Raw genomic sequence first — 19,286 nt, forward strand, 5'->3', positions numbered from 1 at the left:
TCTCAATTCTCAAAATTGATGGTCGTGCTCGCCACAAAAGCCAAATAGATACACATATGACGAGTTCACACTCCGCACAAACCCTGCTCCTCTTAGATCCAAACCACGACCATCTGTCTGCCCAACACTCGAAAATGCCGCGCATCCTCTTCGTCAGTGGATTTCATCCTTCTACTAGGGCACGCGACCTCGCATTCGAATTCGAACGGTGAGCCTATCTATGACCTTCAATTTATATCCGTCAAAAAATGTTCAATTTTTTCCTCGTATTTTTAGATTCGGTCCTCTGGTCCGCTGTGACGTTCCAGCCCCGCGTAATCCTCATGCTAGTTCGAACCCGTAAGTGTAATCATAATTTTTGTTTTCTTCACCTCTGTCCAGTCAACACGACTCGAGGGACGATTGCCTTGCGATGCCCTGCTGCCTTGTCTCGTCGATTCGATTAGTCACTCGCGAGTCGTCTTCGTATTCGCCGCTCTGCGCTGCGATATCATTCGATGTTTCGGGTTCCGAGAATCACCTATCGCTCAACATGTCTCGCACCGTCTCGCAGTTACGCTTTCGTCGAGTTTCGAAGCCAGCGCCATGCTGAAGATGCCTACTACGATATGTATGTTCTCTCTCACACGTTCACTTGTAACTTGCCTGACGCGTCAGGCGTAGGCATGGAAGGTACTTTGAGGGATCTCGCTTGAGCATTCAGGCAAGTCAGCACCTCATGAGAGCAATTCAATGTCCTTAATTATATTTGTAGTGGGCAAAGAATCCCCCTTCTTCTGTTTGGCGGTACGAGAGGCGTTCTTCTCCTCCTCATCGTTCAGGTCGTGATCGTGAGCGTTCTCGAAGCCCCCCTCGTCGTCGCTCCGAAAGAGACAGCAGAGATGACCGCGACCGTCATGACGACCGTGACAGAGACCGCGAACGCGAACGTGACCGCGATGTCGACAGGGAGAGGGACAGGAGGAGGCGGAGCAGGAGCCCTGATAGGAGGAGGAGCCCTTCTCCTGACAGGAGGAGGCATGATCACGCGCGTACTCCTCCGATGGAAGACCACAAGAAAGATGATGATCGTGATTTGCAGTCGCGCACCCCAAATCCGTATGCGCCGTAAAAATTGTGTCGGGTTACACAGTGAAATGAGTAAACTGTTCTCTACGTTTCTTCGTTCAAAATAATCCCAGAGACTTTGTTTCTCTACTCGTAGTAACTTTTTTGTGAATGTTGTAGCCACGTTTTGTTAGATGTTAATGTGATGGTTGCGTCTGATTTATGTTGTCGCCACAAAGTTAGTTATGAGAAGCTTTAGCCTACCGTCTAAAAGCGTTTATGCCACACATGATGCTGCCAAGTTATATTCCTTATTGAACCATCATGGCACAACGGCGAGTGCCCACCATTAGCGACCTCAGGGTACGCATACATTGAAATATGCGCAGCCCTGGTGCTCACAGTTGTCTAGATCAAGCTTTGCTACATTTGCAGGGAGGAGGAGCGGTATGATGGTATGTCGAAAGCGCATTATTGTCATGCAAGCGCTTATCTGACCTGTCTGTCCGTTCTCAGCACCCGAGCATCCTCCCCGAGCATGGACGCATCCATGCAAATGCACACTTATTGCACATGAGTCCTGTCTACTGCAATGGATACAGACCTCGCAGCAGAACCGCTCACGAGCCCCAAATGCTCTCAAGTGCCCGCAGTGCAGCTCAGTATATGAGCTTGAAAGCAACAATCCACTCATTCTACGCATCTTGGACGCAGCAAACAAGGGCCTCTCGACGATGGGAAAGATTGTAACCATCGCAAGCGTGACAGTGGTGGTGGTTTCTCTTGGGACTGGTCCGTGGGCATTTACTTTTAAGATTCAATTTTATAAGATTTTATAGGAATGTATATCCTCAGCACAGCATATGGTGCCTATGCTCTGAAGGAGTTTCTGGGTGCTGAGTACGTGCCACTTTCATTTGGCAGCTAGTCGCAAATCTCATGCTTGTAGGATGTATGATCTCCTGTTAACGGAGGACCCTACTAATTGGCCGTGGCATTGCTACCTCAATCTTCCACTCATTCCCCTTGCTCTCATCATCTCGCGTCTTCCTTTTAACTCTAGTGTCACGCCACTTGTTCCCCTTCTCCTCGCATGGCCAACGTCCACCCCTCCGCGGACTGACAAGCGCATAGTTCTCGATCGTTGGGGTATCCAGGAACCAATACAACGGGAAATGTTCCCCTTACTCCCAAGCTGGCCCCCTCCGCCAGTATTGCTCGGCTTGATCATCTATCCGTCTGTTCGTATCACATATAACCGCCTGTTCTCTCAGTTCTCGAGATGGGTGCTGGATACGCAACCGGATGCCACCAATACCACACAGCCCATGATGCTTGCTTTGGAGGATGACGACCCATTTCTTCGCATTCGCATCAATGCTAACGGCGAAGAACGGAACGCCCAGCTTCAGCCTAATGGTCAAGGCCAACAGGACAGAGGTGCAGGTGTTGCTAACAATGGTGCCAACAATAATCCAAATGGCGATGGCGAAGCCATTGCAGGAGACGTTGCTGCAGCCGCCGAGAATACCATTCGGGTATCGGGGACCTCCCTTGGGCGACTGATTGGAGGAGCCTTGATTATCCCGCGCATCTCCAGTTTCATGGGCTCGCTATTGTATCGACTATCCAAGTATTCACCGCTTTTACGTCGTTTCCTTGCTGTGCGCCCACCTCTTCCGCCTGATGTGCGGCCGTCGCTGGTAGGGACTTGGATCGATGAGGAAATGTGGCGCCAGTTGAGCCCTGTGAAACGGCTCAGCGTCGCTGGATTGATGGGTCTTAGCGTCGCGTGGCGGGGAACTCCCGTTTGGGCAGAATGTGATCCTGTTTGGTAAGTGCTCGTTCCCTTTGATCAAAGGGCATGGATTCTTACCAAGGAAACGATCCAGGTGGAGAAACTCATTAGGGTTGGGTCTTTTCACCGTCGTATGACACCGATATCATAAACGATGACCTTATACTGACGCTGTTCCAGGCAAAGGACTGCTTGCATCTCCTACATCTTTGGCTTACCAAACGGGAGCTGCAGAGCCGGCGAGTCAAGAACAAGTCATTTGAAGGTGTTGATGTGAGGGAATTAGATCTCATCGATCCTGTGACACACATCGGACACTACCATCCTTAGTTCAGCTACACTCCTTAGTTCTGACGACCGCTTCTCGCACGTAGATTCTTGTGCTTCTGAACAATAGCGTTTGTCATCTTCAATCAAAATTGATTGCTGCCGTGGTAAGTTGACATTGGATAGTGGCCAGCCAGGAGTTGGACCACTCTACCAGCAATGACGATAAAAACAACATTTGCTTCTAATTTCTACTAAGTCTACCCGTCGGCTAGAATTTGATTAGACTCGTCGCGACGTGGACATACAATCATCACGGGGCCACATCATCATGATGGGATTACGAATTCAGAATCTTTACAAAACACCCCTGAAGGCTGAAGTCCCCGCGTGAGATTCCTCCGTTATCTTCCCTCAGCGCTCAGCTATGTATACGAAAGATGTCAAAAAGCCTCCACTACAATGAATTTGCATTGCAGCAGGTGTACGTCCAAACGAAATCCAACGTGTTTCTCAACTCACATGTTCGCACGACAGCAAGTCCATCAAGAGCCTGAGCTCGGAAATCTAAACATCCTCGCAACCATATCACCCTGTTGCGATGCACCGGACACTGCCAGGCCCAAATCGCTGGTAGATCACGGCATGTCTACTTATGGGCCACCAGAACCATGACGGAAAAGCGTAATGGCATCGCAATAGTTTTTTTTTAACTCGCCTCCTAGATTGACGCCAGGGTTATCCTTGTTGTTCGGATCAGTGAGGATATAAATTTGGACACTGATAATTAGTTTCCCGCTCGAAGCACCCCTCAATGCCTCATCCAATCATATCAGAATTTGATATTATTTTTGCTGGGGGTGAGTGATGCATCTCGGTGACTGACTTGACATAACGCTGTATCATGGTTCAGGTGGTAGCACAGCTTGTGTTGTCGCAGGCCGCCTGGCTGCATTGGATCCCTCCCTTACTATCTTAATTCTCGAAGGGGGCCAACACACTCTCAATCAAGATCTGCATGTGCAGCCTTACAAATTTACAAGGAATCTGGCGCCAACGAGTACCACCATGACATTCAACGTCGGAAACCCAAGTCAAAGTCTCAACGGCCGTGCTCCGATCGTTCCGTGCGCCCATTGCGTTGGTGGAGGCTCAAGTGTAAATGGTTCGTAGCGTTCTTGCACTGAATACCATGGCTCTGATAAGTTGACTCGGTCAGCTATGTGTTACACTCGTGGACCTGCCTCAGATTTTGATGACTGGGGAGCCGAAGGGTGGGAATCTAAGAACTTGATTCCCCTCATGAAGAAGGTCTTCGACTGAATCATCTTTATATTTCTCGAGCTGAACTATTCATTGCTTAGCTGGAGACATATCAGGTACAGCCCGATCGCCCAACCCACGGGTACGGTGGACCTATTAAAGTGTCCCCTGGTGGATGCAAACTAGGTATCTTCGAAGAGTTCATCCATGTTGGCACGACATATCACAAGAGGCAATATGCTGAAGACACTGACGATTTAAAAACATGCAACACATACAGTGTGCGCCACCTGAATTTCTTTCTCCATGTGTGGAGTCCGCTGACGAGATCCACTTCAGCCATGGGCGAAGTGAGCTTGTGCTCATCATCTATTATTAATTGGGCTCACAGATGAGAAGGTACATTGGGGCAACTGGAAGGCGTTCTGATGCGGCCCACCACTATGTCTACAACCAAGCTCACAATGCAAATTTGCAAATATGGGTTGGCAAGCGCGTGAAGCGCGTGATCTTCCAGTGAGTGTTCCATATTCAAGTTGGATTTCCACCGTGCCAGACTGCTGATGTCTTTTTCGAATGAAAGAGATAAGCGTGCTGTAGGCGTCGAGTTCACTAGCGATCCAGTGTCTTGCCCAGACGCGGATCAGTCATCAAGCATCGTGAAAGCATCAAAGCTTGTTGTTATCTCTGCTGGGGCATTCGGTTCGCCGGCCATCCTCGAGAGGTCTGGGATCGGTGCAGAAGCAATTCTCAAGCGGTGCAATATCGAGCAACTAGTGGACTTGCCTGGCGTTGGAGAAAATTATCAAGGTTCGCGTTCAACCATTTGTCTCCTGATGTTAACTTAGGGTTAAGAGATCACAACCTTGTCTTTACTCCATACTTTGCTGCCGAGGGAATTGTTACTATGGACCCCCTCTATCTTGGGGAGGAGAGTGACGTTGTTGTCCAGAGTAAGCATGCTCTCGCCATATTCCGAGTCCATTTAACTACCCATGAAATATTATAGAAAATCTGGCGCAATGGAAAATTGATGGCAAGTCACTTGTTGCCCAAAAGTTGGTGCGAAACCTTCAATAGTGGTGACGTATTGATTGGCATTTCAGTGGCAGCGATGCAAAAATAAAATGGCGTCCTGATGACGACGAGCTGAAAGCCATGGGCTCAGCTTTTCAACCACGATGGAAAGAGTTTTTCCAGGATCGCCCAGACAAACCTGTTGCACTATTTTCTCTCTGTGCAGGGTGCGCATATTATTTTCGTTTGATGACGCACGAATACTCACGATAACCAGAGCCGGTGGGTTCTCGCACATCCTTCCTCGTCGCAGTTACATGGCTGCCAACTATTTTACAGTACTACTTCCATATTTACTACCCCGTGATTTTTGTTCTAAATTTTCCAATAGCTGTACCCCGTATCCGCTGGCAGCGTTCATATCAAATTGGACGAGAATGGCCAGGAAGGAATCGACTTCAACGCAGGCTTCCTGGATGAGTGAGTCGAAAATTTCAACTCAATGATGTGACTGCAATAATCCCCACAGTCCATCCGATATTGCACCTCTTATCTTCGGGTACAAAAAGCTGCGCGAAGTCATTCGACGCATGTCTTCATATAGAGGTGAAGTCCCCATAGGCCACCCTCATTTCCCACAGGGAAGCGCTGCAGTCTGCAGAGAAACAACTGGGCCGGTGGACTTGAATGCGCCTGACATAATCTACACAGCAGAAGACGACGGTGCGATCGATCGATACATTCGTGATCGCGGTATGTTGCATCCCTATCGTTATGTCAAGATACTGAATTTATACTCAGTGCAAACGACATGGCATTCGGTATGTATAGCTAAAACTTTCATGCTTTTACATGAGGTACCTGAACTTTACATGTCTAGCTCGGAACTTGCGCCATGAAGCCAAGGGCAAATAAAGGGGTCATTGACGCTCGGCTAAACGTGTATGGCGTGACAAACCTCAAGGTGGCGGACATGTCTATTGCGCCGATAAATGTTGGCACGGTGGGTACTGGTCGGGAATCATCGATGTGCAGTCTAACCGTCTCTCTAGAACACATATTGGACAGCGCTTCTCATTGGGGAGAAGGCTGCGATGATCATTGCTGATGAGTTGGGTATTGGAAGTCAATCATCGTGGAAAAGTCCTCGATCACGTCTGTGATCAGTGGGTGTCTTCGCAGGATTAATCTTGAGCATGTACTTTACGCGTCAGTCGTTGATATATCGATAAGCAATCAACACGCATCTCAAAATCGTGAGGACAATATATGGATCGCAAATTCTGGCAATAGTATATTAGCATACAACCCTCTCTTCATACCGTCTGGCTAGGCACTTGGTTTCCTTGGGCGGGTAGCAGCTACATCAACAAAAGAAACGAAACTATGCAAACCATGTAACAGGCCATAACAGCCAGTACAAGGTGTACAATTGCCTATCGATGCAGTTCATTTCCACGCTCTTGGTGTCTTCGAGCCGGGTAGCATATGGCTCACGAGCATCTGCTAATGCTAAGTGAGGGTAATATTGTCGGTACGAGACGTACAAGGAGGAGGCCAAGCGCATATACAGTCACCTCAACATGCTGCCATCATGAACTAACATGACTTCATGAACAAGGGTGCATAGTACGCGAAGTCGCTGTGAGCGGAGCACAGGAATGAAAGATATACAAGTTTATGCTAAATAGGTGTGATTGAATACACGGGGAAAATGCAAGCCTTATGTATATGAGACCAAACACATTGACAAAGAGAGATATCGTCGACGCACTGCCGGAGCTACCGATGAAGTTTCTCCATCCATCTCCTAGTGTCTTTGATATAGCTCTGTACATTCACCTGGCGAAGTGCATCAATAAACTCATGTATGTGGCGAATGAGAAAACTCATTGAACTCACCCCGTCTTCGTTCAAGTCCAGGTAAAAGCTGTACTCGAAATGTACGACTCTACGGTGGCGAGTTTCCAGGAATGAGAGGGAGTTCTAGAGGCATGTGATGGTGCTCTGATAGGGATGCGCTGGAGGTGCGAGGGGAGTGCGCGCGTCCGGTATCTTGACCAACGTTTGTGTTTTTCGTTTGTCTCGAGCTTGACAAAGTCCTGGCCTAGCCCTGTAGATGTGAACTGAGCTTTGTGAGTGGGAAGTGTCGAGGAAGACATCGTGGAGACAAGGTATACCATCATGAAGAAGGTATCAACAAGGCTCCAATACAAAGTTCATGGAAACTCGAAGCACGCGAGGGACTCGAGAGATGCTGGAGGTATGAGACATGGCTCGAGCCTCGGAGAGGTGTCGCCGTGAGAGGGTTTCTAGAGGCGCAACCTTAGCTAGTACCCATCTTCTGCTGCAACGGAGGAATGTCATAAAATTGCCTCGGATTGTTCATGTTACGCTAGATTTGCGGGCATCGATGACTATGTATCTAGAAATCAAATTTCTCACAAGATAAAAGATCATATTTAGCAGGAGCAGAATTGTGTGCTCCAGCTGCAGTTCCCACGGCGGCTACAACCGGTGGATTCACTGAATTTACTAGTGATGAACATCGAATGTTGACCTTGATAATGCTCAAGCGCTCACTAGTCACTAATGGTTGTCTTGTTCATATCACAGCGGTGGATATAGTACGTATGAAGCACGAGTATAGCCTGTCAAAATCAAAATTGTCACCTGTGAGTCCGATGCAACCCTACGTAACGGCCTGCTCGGGGCCCGCCAGTCACAGCTCTGCTTACAAACATGCGCGTGTCGTGTTAGAATCGTGATCATGATGCGGCTGTCACGGTTGCAGGCTCAAGTGCGCGTTCCTGCGGGGTTGTTGTGTAGGACTCCGAGTGCGTACTAGGTTTAAGCTACTAATTGTCCTCGCTCAGGTCTCGTAGTGACGCAGACGGCGAGGATCTAGCCAGCAAGTCGGGGACCCCATTGCGAGGACAAGGGGTCCCCAGTGAATTCGGACATCAAATCCGAGACCGTACCTAATACAAGCGCCATAATACCAGCTATTGAGGGAGGGAGGGAGGGAGATGTAGTGTTAATGGAAAGGGTGGACGGGATCATGGATGGACCGCCCATTAAAAACAAGTGCGTGAAGTAAGGCGGGATTCTTGCGAACATAGATACGAAAAGCATCGCTTGACCAGCGGCCCATAGCCTGGATACGATCAAACGGAACACCTGATGCAGCGAGCGAAGTGGCACCTCCCGCCCGCAGAGAATGACCCGAGATTGTGTCGGGGAAGAAAGCTCTGAGACGGGAAATGAACCAAGCACGGGTAGGAATTGATCCGTCCCCGCGAAGCCAAAGGCAGCTATTAAACGGGAAAAGTGTGTCCCGAGAGGTGAGGTAAGACATGAAGGTGTTATGTGGGTCAGCAGAGTCCGCGTGTTGGATGACGATAGTACTTCCTTCGAATTGCGCGTCAGCCTTATGACGCCGCAGCTCAAAGGAGTGATGGGAGTCGGTAACCTTAACAGAAGTGCGGAGAGTCACTTTGTCGAAATCCCGCAAGGACGAGTTATCTGGCCAAACAAGCTCTCCAAGGCGTAAGAGGCCGTAGAAGCCATCAAAGAGCTGAGCGATGAATAGTAAGTCGTCATGAGTGGGATGTGAGGGAAGTGAGTCGAGTGTGGACTGTAAGTCTGCACGGGTTAAGGCGAGTTTTCGGCGAACCGGAACTCCATAGCGCCGTTTGGCGCCCTTGAGAGTTCGAGACACTAGCCGAGAGCGTCTGTGTTGACGAACATGCGGATAGTACTCCTCGAGCACACTACAAATGCCTGAGAGGTAGTTATCCACCGAACGCGGATTAATATGCGCTGACATGAACGTGACAAAGAGTGAGAGGGTGTCAGGAGTGGGATCAAGAGCGAGACGGTGGAGGTCGCAAAACGTTACATATGAGTTAACAGCCGACGAATAGGTTTGGTTAGTAGACTTGTCAAGAGCAAGTCCTAGATTGATGGAGCGCTCATGGATGAGACGCTCCATAGGCCAGGCAGCGCGGAGGGGCTGCCGAGCCTCGATCGAGCTGTGATTCATTTTTGCGCAGCCCCCAGCGCAAGTCGAGGGGGTTGAAAGGGCGAGATTCTGAGTCCCGGTGAACAAAGGAGAGCATCCCTTCCACGCCACCGAGAAAGATGATCCGCGACGACGTTGTCTTCTCCTGCAACGTGAAACACTCTGAAATCAACGTCGAAAATTAGAATAGTTTCGACAGCATCCATAAGAAGCCGATTATAGCCAGGTCCCGCCGACAAAGTGTTAAACATGTATACCGTATTTAAACTGTCAGTGAAGACAGCCAGTCGACCATTGATGGGTAGACGAGTGACGGCGTCATGAATGGCTGATGAAACGCAGAGCGCTTCATAGAAGAAAATGTCGGTTACAGGGGAGCGAGTTGGTAGACTAGATTGGAATCCGATATTAAGGCTAGGATACCAAAATCCCATGCCAGAACCGGATGCGTCGCAAAAGACTTCGAGCACATCAGCTTGGGGAGAGAGATAGCGCCAAGAGACAGATTTGAAGAGATAGATCCCATCAGAACGTTCGAGGTGAAATGCTGCCCATTGCAATTCCTCCACGACGCTCCGATTCAACCAGATCAAACCTTTCGAATTTGTTTTACCTTTGACCTTGGCGTATACAGCCGAAAGGCCAGGACGAAGCAAGGGACAGACATTGAGTGCCCAGTTAAGCGTCCCTGCAATATGTTCAAATTCGCGTAAGGTCCTCTTGTGATTGTACTTGGCGAAGGATCTGAGCTCCCGAACGAGACTTATCCGTGAATCGTCCTTGAGAGATATTCTCATCAAATTCGGATCCACATCAAAGCCGATGACAGGAAGGGGAGAGCCGAAAATTTGCTTCCGCTCCTCATGAGGAATGCCCAGTTCATCCCATAGGAGGAGGAGGGAAACCATTTCGGAAGGAAGCATCTTGCGATACTTCACATAGTAAGACATATCCGAGATCCGAGCAAACGAGAAGGAATCATCTACATAGATGAAGGCCTGAATAAGGCGAACAAAGATGGCGAGCCAAATGACGAGGGACATGAAGGCATGAAAGATACGCTGAGAAGCGCGACCTCCAAAGACATTTGCCCTATCGACACGCCTTTCTCCTTCAAATGAGACGACTTGCTTAATTTGCCACAAAGGATGCATGGGCATATGTCGGTAAGCCTCGGACACATCTGCTTTCCAGATATGTAATGGATCGTTAGGGTGAAGGCGTCTGAACTCTCGAATCGCATCACCGAGGTCCTGGACATTGTCCAGAGTAACCCCGGCGATATCCTCCTTAGCAATCATTGAGTTAAGAGAAAACTCGCCCGCACTGTGATTAGTGACGAGCCGGAACTTCCCTCCCTCTTTAGGAACAGCGTGAATGGGCATGGAATACATGCCCGGTAAGAGATCAGTGCCGAAGTTGGAGGAATACCTCCCGACGGATTCTTCTTTAAGAATTTGACTTCGAATGAAGTCTCGTTCTTGAGAGGTAGACGGAGTAGGTGAAGGTATCTCCCAGGTTGTGGGGTACACTCTCACATGTGTGTCAGCCCAGGGCCAAAAACCCTCACGGAGTCCTTGGCATACTGACCGCACGAACGGGAGATTGGGATGTCGAGCATGTGTAAGGAGAGTTTCGAAACGATCAACATTAATCGGCGTTGAGACCTTGAATAGCTGAGGATATTTGGCAATGGTGGAAAGGGCTTCGGCGTTTTCAAACTCGGACTGAGATGGACGGGGAAGTGGTTCTGCAGATTCAGTCCAAAGCGCGGTACCACTGACAGACTTAGCGTCATCTCCCCAGATCATTCTCCTCCGAAATCTCTGACCCTCCGCGATAGTATCATTTAGTTGTCTTTGCCAATGGGCAGTCGGTTCTCTTATGCCCTGCCCGACATCGGCTACACACGTGGAATCGAGTACAGTCTGTCGCAGATTTGTCGCATATACCTCGGTTCCAATTGTGGCAAGGTTCGCCCCGTCCTGACCCTTCTCCACGACCCTTCCTAGGGACTCCTCCCGCTCTGATATTTCCTTTGTCTCCAGGTGACGAGCTGGACGGATGGAGTTCAGCGTATGCCACCATTCCGAGCGATGAGAGGTGTGAGACCTCAAGTCGTCGGAATTTGGTGAAGGCGTCAAAACGGAGGTATTTTTGTCCCTCAACTTTGAGGCGGCATGCCTTATCAAAGTCGAGGATTCGGGTGTGAAGTGCGTAGTGTACGTCGACGAAGAAGCCCGAGATGTAGCGTTTATATCCTCGTAATTCAACCTCCTTCCATGGCATAATGAAAGTGAGGGCTTCGATCCATAAATCGGTCGCAATACTCCAGTCTCCGTAAGTCTTGACCTTGTGAGTGGTGGTGGGTTGCGAGAGAGTGATTTCGAATCCCTTTCCAAGGGACTGAGTTTGCTTTGGATCGATGGAAGTGGAGTAATGACCTGACAAGACCTTTTCGAGGTCTGGTGCTCTCCCTTCAAGGAGCAAAGTCCATTGGGAGAGAGGAAAGCTGGGGCAACTAGGGGTTGCGGTAACCTGTCCTCGGTAATACTTGGTGTCATCAGACCATTCTTCATAGCAGTCGAGGGTAAGCTCTTCCGCTCGTTGGTGGGAGACATGACGGTACTGATCGGGGTCGAGCCAGGGATAGAAAACGGCTCGATCCGCAGTGAGCTTGCGACGCTTCCCTCGCAAGACGTACTCATGCTCATCCTGCGACTCGTCACTTTCATCCTCTTCTGACATGGCTCGCCTGCGTAATTTCTTTCGCAAAGATCTCTCTTTAACACTCGCTGACCCAACAGATTCTGCTCCTGGAGGTTCGGGCGTTTCTCCAGAAGGCTCATTCTCGACTTGGGAAGTCTGTCCAATGTTGTCCGAATCTTTGGATGCTGAGTCGAGAAGCTCGAGGAAGTGAATGAATCCAGGTTTAAAGTCTTGCTGGGTGAGCGTATCTGATTCACTGATGGCCCGGTGCAAGATTTGTTGAATTTCGAGCAAGGCCTCCCCCTTTTGTATAACTCCCTTTTCGAAGTCGGTGACGAACATAAGACACTGGGTGACTGAGTTTTGGTCAAAGGATGGTTGGTTATCAGAGGACTGCCGGATGTTTGAAGAGGGGTTGGAAGATATGGTTTGCGTTGTTGGTGCATTTTCAGACATGAGAGACGAAGTTCGATGTGATTAACAAATGCGCAAAGTATGCTAGCGATACGAGTACTTTGAGTGAGAAGAGAAATAAAATAAAATTTGAACAGCGTACCTAGCGAGGCGAGTAGTTTGAGTGAGAAGAGGTGAGGAACCCCATTACACCCCGCCTCGCTAGTCATAGGCTGCAAGACTCCACTAAAGGAGGTGGCAATGATGATTGCGTGATACCTGATCGGCGTGCCGAGGAATGCCCAAGGCATGAGCCAATGTGGCTAAGGGGGAGTGCCCCAAACCAAAGGTAAATGCGGGTGGACCCGGGCACGAGTCTGCTGATGAGCACGCTCGGCCAATTACTCTGGTATAAACTCAATTAAACTCGACTTATTAAGGCATTGACAAGTACCGAGTCTCCATATCCAGAAACGCTGCCGAGGCTTGAATCTTATTCTCATGTCCCGTCTCGAGTAGCCTGGCTAACTCGAAGCAGGCTAGAACCTTAGGGCGTTCCATTCTGGGACCCTCAGTCCTCGAGCCATCATCTCAATCTCAAATTATGGCATAATACAGTATCATTCGACAAGTGACGGAGGTCACTTGTCGCTCTAGACCACTCTCCTGATGTGCACAATGTCAGACTTGGACCAACTCAGCTAGTCTATACTAGGGGTGCATACTAGTCACCAAGTCGAGATGGCCAAGTACCTCCTCTCACTCGGATGACTTGGACCCGCCGCGATCGGCACGAAGGAGTGCATTTATTCAGATTCGCCCTTCCGGTTTGCTTTAGGTTACCGCATCCCGAGAGTCGGTCACGGCATTCCTCAGGCTGGTCAGCATGGGACATCAACATTCCCGGATCTCATCCCGACCTCATGATATCTTTCATAAAGTTAGTAGTGGTGATGATCGAACAGCTCCAGCTACTAGTTTCTAAACAGGCCAGATAAACTCACTGCCTTTGTTCGATTTTGGAGCGAAACAAACAACTACCCCGCAACTCCCTACCCCCATTCCCTGCCAATTGGTATGTCACATTTTTAAATTCAACTATTCTACGTTGCTTACAAGAGCTCACTGACACGATGACTAGCAGGCCTTGCAAGCCACTAGTTCAGTCCGCTTGGTGACCACACAGCACTCGGTGGCCCAGTGATGCTACACTTTCAAGTTCCAACTAGCCGTAACCCTGACATTCTAGTTCAAACACACCGCGCCTTTCCAAATTCTTCTCGATGGTCTGTAGTGACAACATCGGTATCCCTCGCGTCCTAATACACACTGCGACTCTTGTAGAAAAAGTCCGGGGTGCGCTCTTAGCTCCGAGTCTACAGAAACTTCAAGGTACTGATGACTATGGTACAAGAATTGATTGAGTCTTAAACGCTCCTCACTGTATCATTCAAGTTGAGAGTAAGTAGACGAGGATGATTAACTTGCGCTTCTGAATGACGGGCCTTGTGAGCCCTGGAAGGCGAAGCGCGCAATTGACAATACGACAACTAGAGTGACATGGCCGATATCTCTCGGTTTCAATATTGGTAGACATTAATATTGTGACCATTGTTGGTTGACGGGCTCAGTCATGTGTCAACGATTCCCTACGGCATCATGTAGACATTATGACGTCCGATCCCCTGCCGCGGCGCCTTTGTTGACATTTCTGACCAAACACTTCAAAGAATCTGAGTTATCGATTTAGAGATAGCTGTCATTTAGATCTCGTGCCCAATAAACAATGTAGTATGGCACCCCTATAAATCCTTATATGTAACCGTACATACACTTAATTATTTGGCTGTTTCGCACGATCGCATTGTTGTGGAACGCCACAGCCACAATTGTCAGTTGACAGACCTTGTGTGAACAAGGTGACCTGTCTGCTATAGAATTGGATTAGACTCGCTGCGACGTGGACATATACAATCATCACGGGGCCACATCATCATAATCAGATTACTCTTTCAGAATCTTTACGAAGTCCCCGCGTGAGATTCCTCCGACTCAACTAGTAGGGTATAGCACGGGTACACCCGCGGGTCGGAAGATCAACACCGTACAAAAAGCCTCCACTAAAAATGATTGCTAGCAGGTGTACGTCCAAACGAAATCCAACGTGTTCCTCAAATCACATGTTCGCACGACAGCAAGTCCATCAAGAGCCTGAGCTCGGAAATCTAAACATCCGCACTTCGCAACCGTATCACCTGTTGCGATGCACCGGACTCTGCCAGGCCCAAATCACTGGTAGATCACGGTGTGTCTGCTTATGGGCCACGCCAGAACCATGACGGAAAAGCACAATAGTCCGTTTTTCAACTCGTCTTCTAGAATGACGTCAGGGTTATCTTTGTTGTTCGCACCAGTGAGGGATATAAATTTGGAGACACTGATAGTCAGTTTCCCGCTTGAAGCACCCCTCAATGCCTCATCCAATCATATCAGAATTTGATATCATTTTTGCTGGGTGTGAGTGATGCATCTCGCATTGGTGTGATTATATTGACATAACGCTGTATCGTGGTTCAGGTGGTAGCACAGCTTGTGTTGTCGCAGGCCGCCTGGCTGCATTGGATCCCTCCCTTACTATCTTAATCCTCGAAGGGGGCCAACACACTCTCAATCAAGCTGCGCATGTGCAGCCTTACAAATTTGCAAGCCATCTGGTGCCAACGAGTACCACCATGACATTCAATGTTGGAAATCCAAGTCCACATCTCAACGGCCGTGCTCCGATCGTTCCGTGCGCCCATTGCGTTGGTGGAGGCTCAAGTGTAAATGGTTCGTAACGTTCTTGCACTGAATACCATGGCTCTGATAAGTTGACTCGGTCAGCTATGTGTTACACTCGTGGACCTGCCTCAGATTTTGATGACTGGGGAGCCGAAGGGTGGGAATCTAAGAACTTGATTCCCCTCATGAAGAAGGTCTTCGACTGAATCATCTTTATATTTCTCAAGCTGAACTATTCATTGCTTAGCTGGAGACATATGAGGTACAGCCCGATCGCCCAACCCACGGGTACGGTGGACCTATCAAGGTGTCCCCTGGTGGATGCAAACTAGGTGTCTGTGAAGAGTTCATCCATGTTGGCACGACATATCACAAGAGGCAATATGCTGAAGACACTGATGATTTAAAAACATGCAACACATACAGTGTGCGCCACCTGAATTTCTTTCTCCATGTGTGGAGTCCGCTGACGAGATCCACTTCAGCCATGGGCGAAGTGAGCTTGTGCTCATCATCTATTATTAATTGGGCTCACAGATGAGAAGGTACATTGGGGCAACTGGAAGGCGTTCTGATGCGGCCCACCACTATGTCTACAATCAAGCTCACAATGCAAATTTGCAAATATGGGCTGGCAAGCGCGTGAAGCGCGTAATATTTCAGTGAGTGTTCCATATTCAAGTTGGATTTCAACTGTGCCAGACTGCTGATGTATTTCGAATGAAAGAGATAAGCGTGCTGTAGGCGTCGAGTTCACTAGCGATCCAGTGTCTTGCCCAGACGCGGATCAGTCATCAAGCATCGTGAAAGCATCAAAGCTTGTTGTTATCTCTGCTGGGGCATTCGGTTCGCCGGCCATCCTCGAGAGGTCTGGGATCGGTGCAGAAGCAATTCTCAAGCGGTGCAATATCGAGCAACTAGTGGACTTGCCTGGCGTTGGAGAAAATTATCAAGGTCCGCGTTCAACCATTTGTCTCATGATGTTAACTTAGGGTTAAGAGATCACAACCTCGTCTTTACTCCATACTTTGCTGACGAGGGAATTGTTACTATGGACCCCATCTATCTTGGGGAGGAGAGTGACGTTATTGTCCAGAGTAAGCATGTTCTCGCCATATTCCGAGTCCATTTAACTACCCAAATATTATAGAAAATCTGGCACAATGGAACATTGATGGCAAGTCACTTGTTGCCCAAAAGTTGGTGCAAAACCTTCAATACTGGTGACGTATTGATTAGCATTTCAGTGGCAGCGATGCAAAAATAAAATGGCGTCCTGATGACGACGAGCTGAAAGCCATGGGTCCAGCCTTTCAACCACGATGGAAAGAGTTCTTCCAGGATCGCCCAGACAAACCTGTTGCACTATTTTCTATGTGTGCAGGGTGAGCACATTATTTTCGTTTGATGACGCACGAATACTCACGATAACCAGAGCCGGTGGGTTCTCGCACATCCTTCCTCGTCGCAGTTACATGGCTGCCAACTATTTTACAGTACTACTTTCACATTTACTACCCCGTGATTTTTGTTCTGAATTTTCCAATAGCTGTACCCCGTGTCTGCTGGCAGCGTTCATATGAAATTGGACGAGAACGGCCAAGAAGGACTCGACTTCAACGCAGGCTTCCTGGATGAGTAAGTCGGAAATTTCAACTCACTGATGTGACTACGATAATCCTCACAGTCCATCCGATATTGCACCTCTTATCTTCGGGTACAAAAAGCTGCGCGAAATCATTCGACGCATGTCTTCATACAGAGGTGAAGTCCCCATAGGCCACCCTGATTTCCCACAGGGAAGCGCTGCAGTCTGCGGAGAAACAACCGGGCCGGTGGACTTGAATGCGCCTGACATAATCTACACAGCGGAAGACGATGATGCGATCGATCGATACATTCGTGACCACGGTATGTTGCATCCCTATCGTTATGTCAAGATACTGAATTGATACTCAGTGCAAACGACATGGCATTCGGTATGTATAGCTAAAACTTTCATGCTTTTACATGAGGTACCTGAACTTTACATGTCTAGCTCGGAACTTGCGCCATGAAGCCAAGGGCAGATCAAGGAGTCATTGACGCTAGGCTAAACGTGTATGGCGTGACAAACCTCAAGGTGGCGGACATGTCTATTGCGCCGATAAATGTTGGCACGGTGGGTACTGGTCGGGAATCATCGATGTGCAGTCTAACCGTCTCTCTAGAACACATATTGGACAGCGCTTCTCATTGGGGAGAAGGCTGCGATGATCATTGCTGATGAGTTGGGTATTGGAAGTCAATCATCGTGGAAAAGTCCTCGATCACGTCTGTGATCAGTGGGTGTCTTCGCAGGATTAATCTTGAGCATGTACTTTACGCGTCAGTCGTTGATATATCGATAAGCAATCAACACGCATCTCAAAATCGTGAGGACAATATATGGATCGCAAATTCTGGCAATAGTATATTAGCATACAACCCTCTCTTCATACCGTCTGGCTAGGCACTTGGTTTCCTTGGGCGGGTAGCAGCTACATCGACAAAAGAAACGTAGCTATGCAAACCATGTAACAGGCCATAACAGCCAGTACAAGGTGTACAATTGCCCATCGATGCAGTTCATTTCCACGCTCTTGGTGTCTTCGAGCCGGGTAGCATATGGCTCATGGGCATCTGCTAATGCTAAGTGAGGGTAATATTGTCGGTACGAGACGTACAAGGAGGAGGCCAAGCGCATATAGTCACCTCAACATCCTGCCATCATGAACTAACATGGTGCTTTGTGAGTGGCAAGTGTCGAGGAAGACATCGTGGAGACAAGGTATACCATCATGAAGAAGGTATCAACAAGGCTCCAACGCAAAGTTCATGGAAACGAAGCACGCGAGGGAGATGCTGGAGGTATGAGACATGTCGAGTCTGGCGGTCCACGAGAGGTGTCGTGAGAGGGTTTCTAGAGGCGCGACAGGTATAGCGACAGATACGGGAGGGTTACGGGAGGGTAGTACTGGAGGGGTGCGAGGTGGACTAGGATTTCTCGAGTCGACCACTGGAGTGACTAGACGGTCCTAACATCTGTGGGAATATTATGTCAGCTTTGTCTCTTGCTCACTCGCTGGTTGTTTCCTTCTTCGAAGTTCTTCCCCTCCATTTGAGCTCCCTCGTACTTTTTGTCCACCTATGCATATTTGGTCAAGGCACCTTCGCACGTCCCCCGTGTGGTGGACTAGGACTGTTCACGATTACCCTGCATATTACATGCTCTCGGTATCATCTTATGATATTTGCTACTCAGGCATTCTGTGCTTGGCTCTGTAGTGAGCCACCGTGACGTGTCGCTGTCGCTGGCTGATTTTAGTTATTGCCACTGTTCTATCATTTATCCACTTTCCCTTAGTTTGAACAGTATCCCTCTTGCTCTCTTCAAGTGAAGAGACAAGTAGCACCCACCTGGAAATTGTAGTGGCTTCTCCTGTATCTCATTTTATCTCACGTGTTCTAGGTCTTTCTGTCGTCCGCCGCACCAAAATCAGCTTCGTCGCCGCTATTTGCCTCCACGTCCTTGAAGTATGTGCATTGTTCTCGGCAAAGTCTGCTCGCACCTCACAATCCATCCTGGCAGCGGTCCTGTGGGCACAGATAGGACAATGGCGGAAATGTGCCACTAGAGCTTGGCAGTGGCAATTCAGATCTGCAGAGACGAAGCGTTGGGACACTGAGGTAGGGGAATTTCATTTGCAAATATCATATTCCTGCACGGCACTAACGTGATGTAGTACTTAGCCAATATTAATATGTGAGAATCAAATAATGAAGTGAATTTACCGCTAGACTCTGACCACATGTGATCTTCAACTTTTAAGTCGGTGGAATCGGGAATTGGCGTTACACGGCATTACGTTACGATGTGAATAAGGTATGTTGCGCGGTATGATTGGAAGCCTGTCCTCGGGCAAGTGATTTTTTTTCAGTGACAAATTACATAATGAAAAAAACCTC

General features: G+C 48.7%; 4 protein-coding genes across 4 annotated transcripts; all 4 read left to right on the forward strand.

The window, feature by feature from the left end:
- The first annotated feature begins 83 nt into the window (after nt 1–83).
- F5147DRAFT_671046 (uncharacterized protein) lies at nt 84–1,270 on the forward strand. The gene is made up of 5 exons (XM_041435565.1): nt 84–208; nt 277–339; nt 554–610; nt 664–703; nt 755–1,270. Exons 1-5 carry the CDS (start codon nt 135–137, stop codon nt 1,109–1,111), a joined length of 591 nt encoding a protein of 196 aa, XP_041297965.1. The 5' UTR covers nt 84–134; the 3' UTR covers nt 1,112–1,270.
- A 93-nt stretch (nt 1,271–1,363) lies between these two features.
- On the forward strand, nt 1,364–3,348 carry F5147DRAFT_671047 (uncharacterized protein). The gene is made up of 7 exons (XM_041435566.1): nt 1,364–1,410; nt 1,460–1,502; nt 1,564–1,839; nt 1,887–1,947; nt 1,997–2,881; nt 2,940–2,976; nt 3,026–3,348. The coding sequence occupies exons 1-7, from the start codon at nt 1,372–1,374 to the stop codon at nt 3,173–3,175; spliced, it is 1,491 nt and encodes a 496-aa protein (XP_041297966.1). The 5' UTR covers nt 1,364–1,371; the 3' UTR covers nt 3,176–3,348.
- Nucleotides 3,349–3,716: 368 nt separating this feature from the next.
- F5147DRAFT_627790 (GMC oxidoreductase-domain-containing protein) lies at nt 3,717–6,659 on the forward strand. The gene is made up of 16 exons (XM_041432722.1): nt 3,717–3,972; nt 4,026–4,277; nt 4,332–4,423; nt 4,477–4,656; nt 4,715–4,725; nt 4,775–4,891; nt 4,959–5,185; nt 5,233–5,328; nt 5,385–5,433; nt 5,482–5,619; nt 5,670–5,730; nt 5,784–5,872; nt 5,922–6,145; nt 6,194–6,213; nt 6,273–6,395; nt 6,445–6,659. The coding sequence occupies exons 1-16, from the start codon at nt 3,927–3,929 to the stop codon at nt 6,553–6,555; spliced, it is 1,836 nt and encodes a 611-aa protein (XP_041297967.1). The 5' UTR covers nt 3,717–3,926; the 3' UTR covers nt 6,556–6,659.
- An 8,305-nt stretch (nt 6,660–14,964) lies between these two features.
- On the forward strand, nt 14,965–17,724 carry F5147DRAFT_604480 (GMC oxidoreductase-domain-containing protein). Its single transcript, XM_041432303.1, has 15 exons — nt 14,965–15,034; nt 15,095–15,347; nt 15,402–15,493; nt 15,547–15,726; nt 15,837–15,961; nt 16,027–16,253; nt 16,301–16,396; nt 16,450–16,498; nt 16,547–16,684; nt 16,735–16,795; nt 16,849–16,937; nt 16,987–17,210; nt 17,259–17,278; nt 17,338–17,460; nt 17,510–17,724. The coding sequence occupies exons 1-15, from the start codon at nt 14,990–14,992 to the stop codon at nt 17,618–17,620; spliced, it is 1,833 nt and encodes a 610-aa protein (XP_041297968.1). The 5' UTR covers nt 14,965–14,989; the 3' UTR covers nt 17,621–17,724.
- The last annotated feature ends 1,562 nt before the right edge of the window (nt 17,725–19,286 follow it).

This window comes from Suillus discolor, assembly GCF_016758755.1.
Source record: "Suillus discolor strain FC423 chromosome Unknown F5147scaffold_5, whole genome shotgun sequence".
Classification (NCBI taxonomy): domain Eukaryota; kingdom Fungi; phylum Basidiomycota; class Agaricomycetes; order Boletales; family Suillaceae; genus Suillus; species Suillus discolor.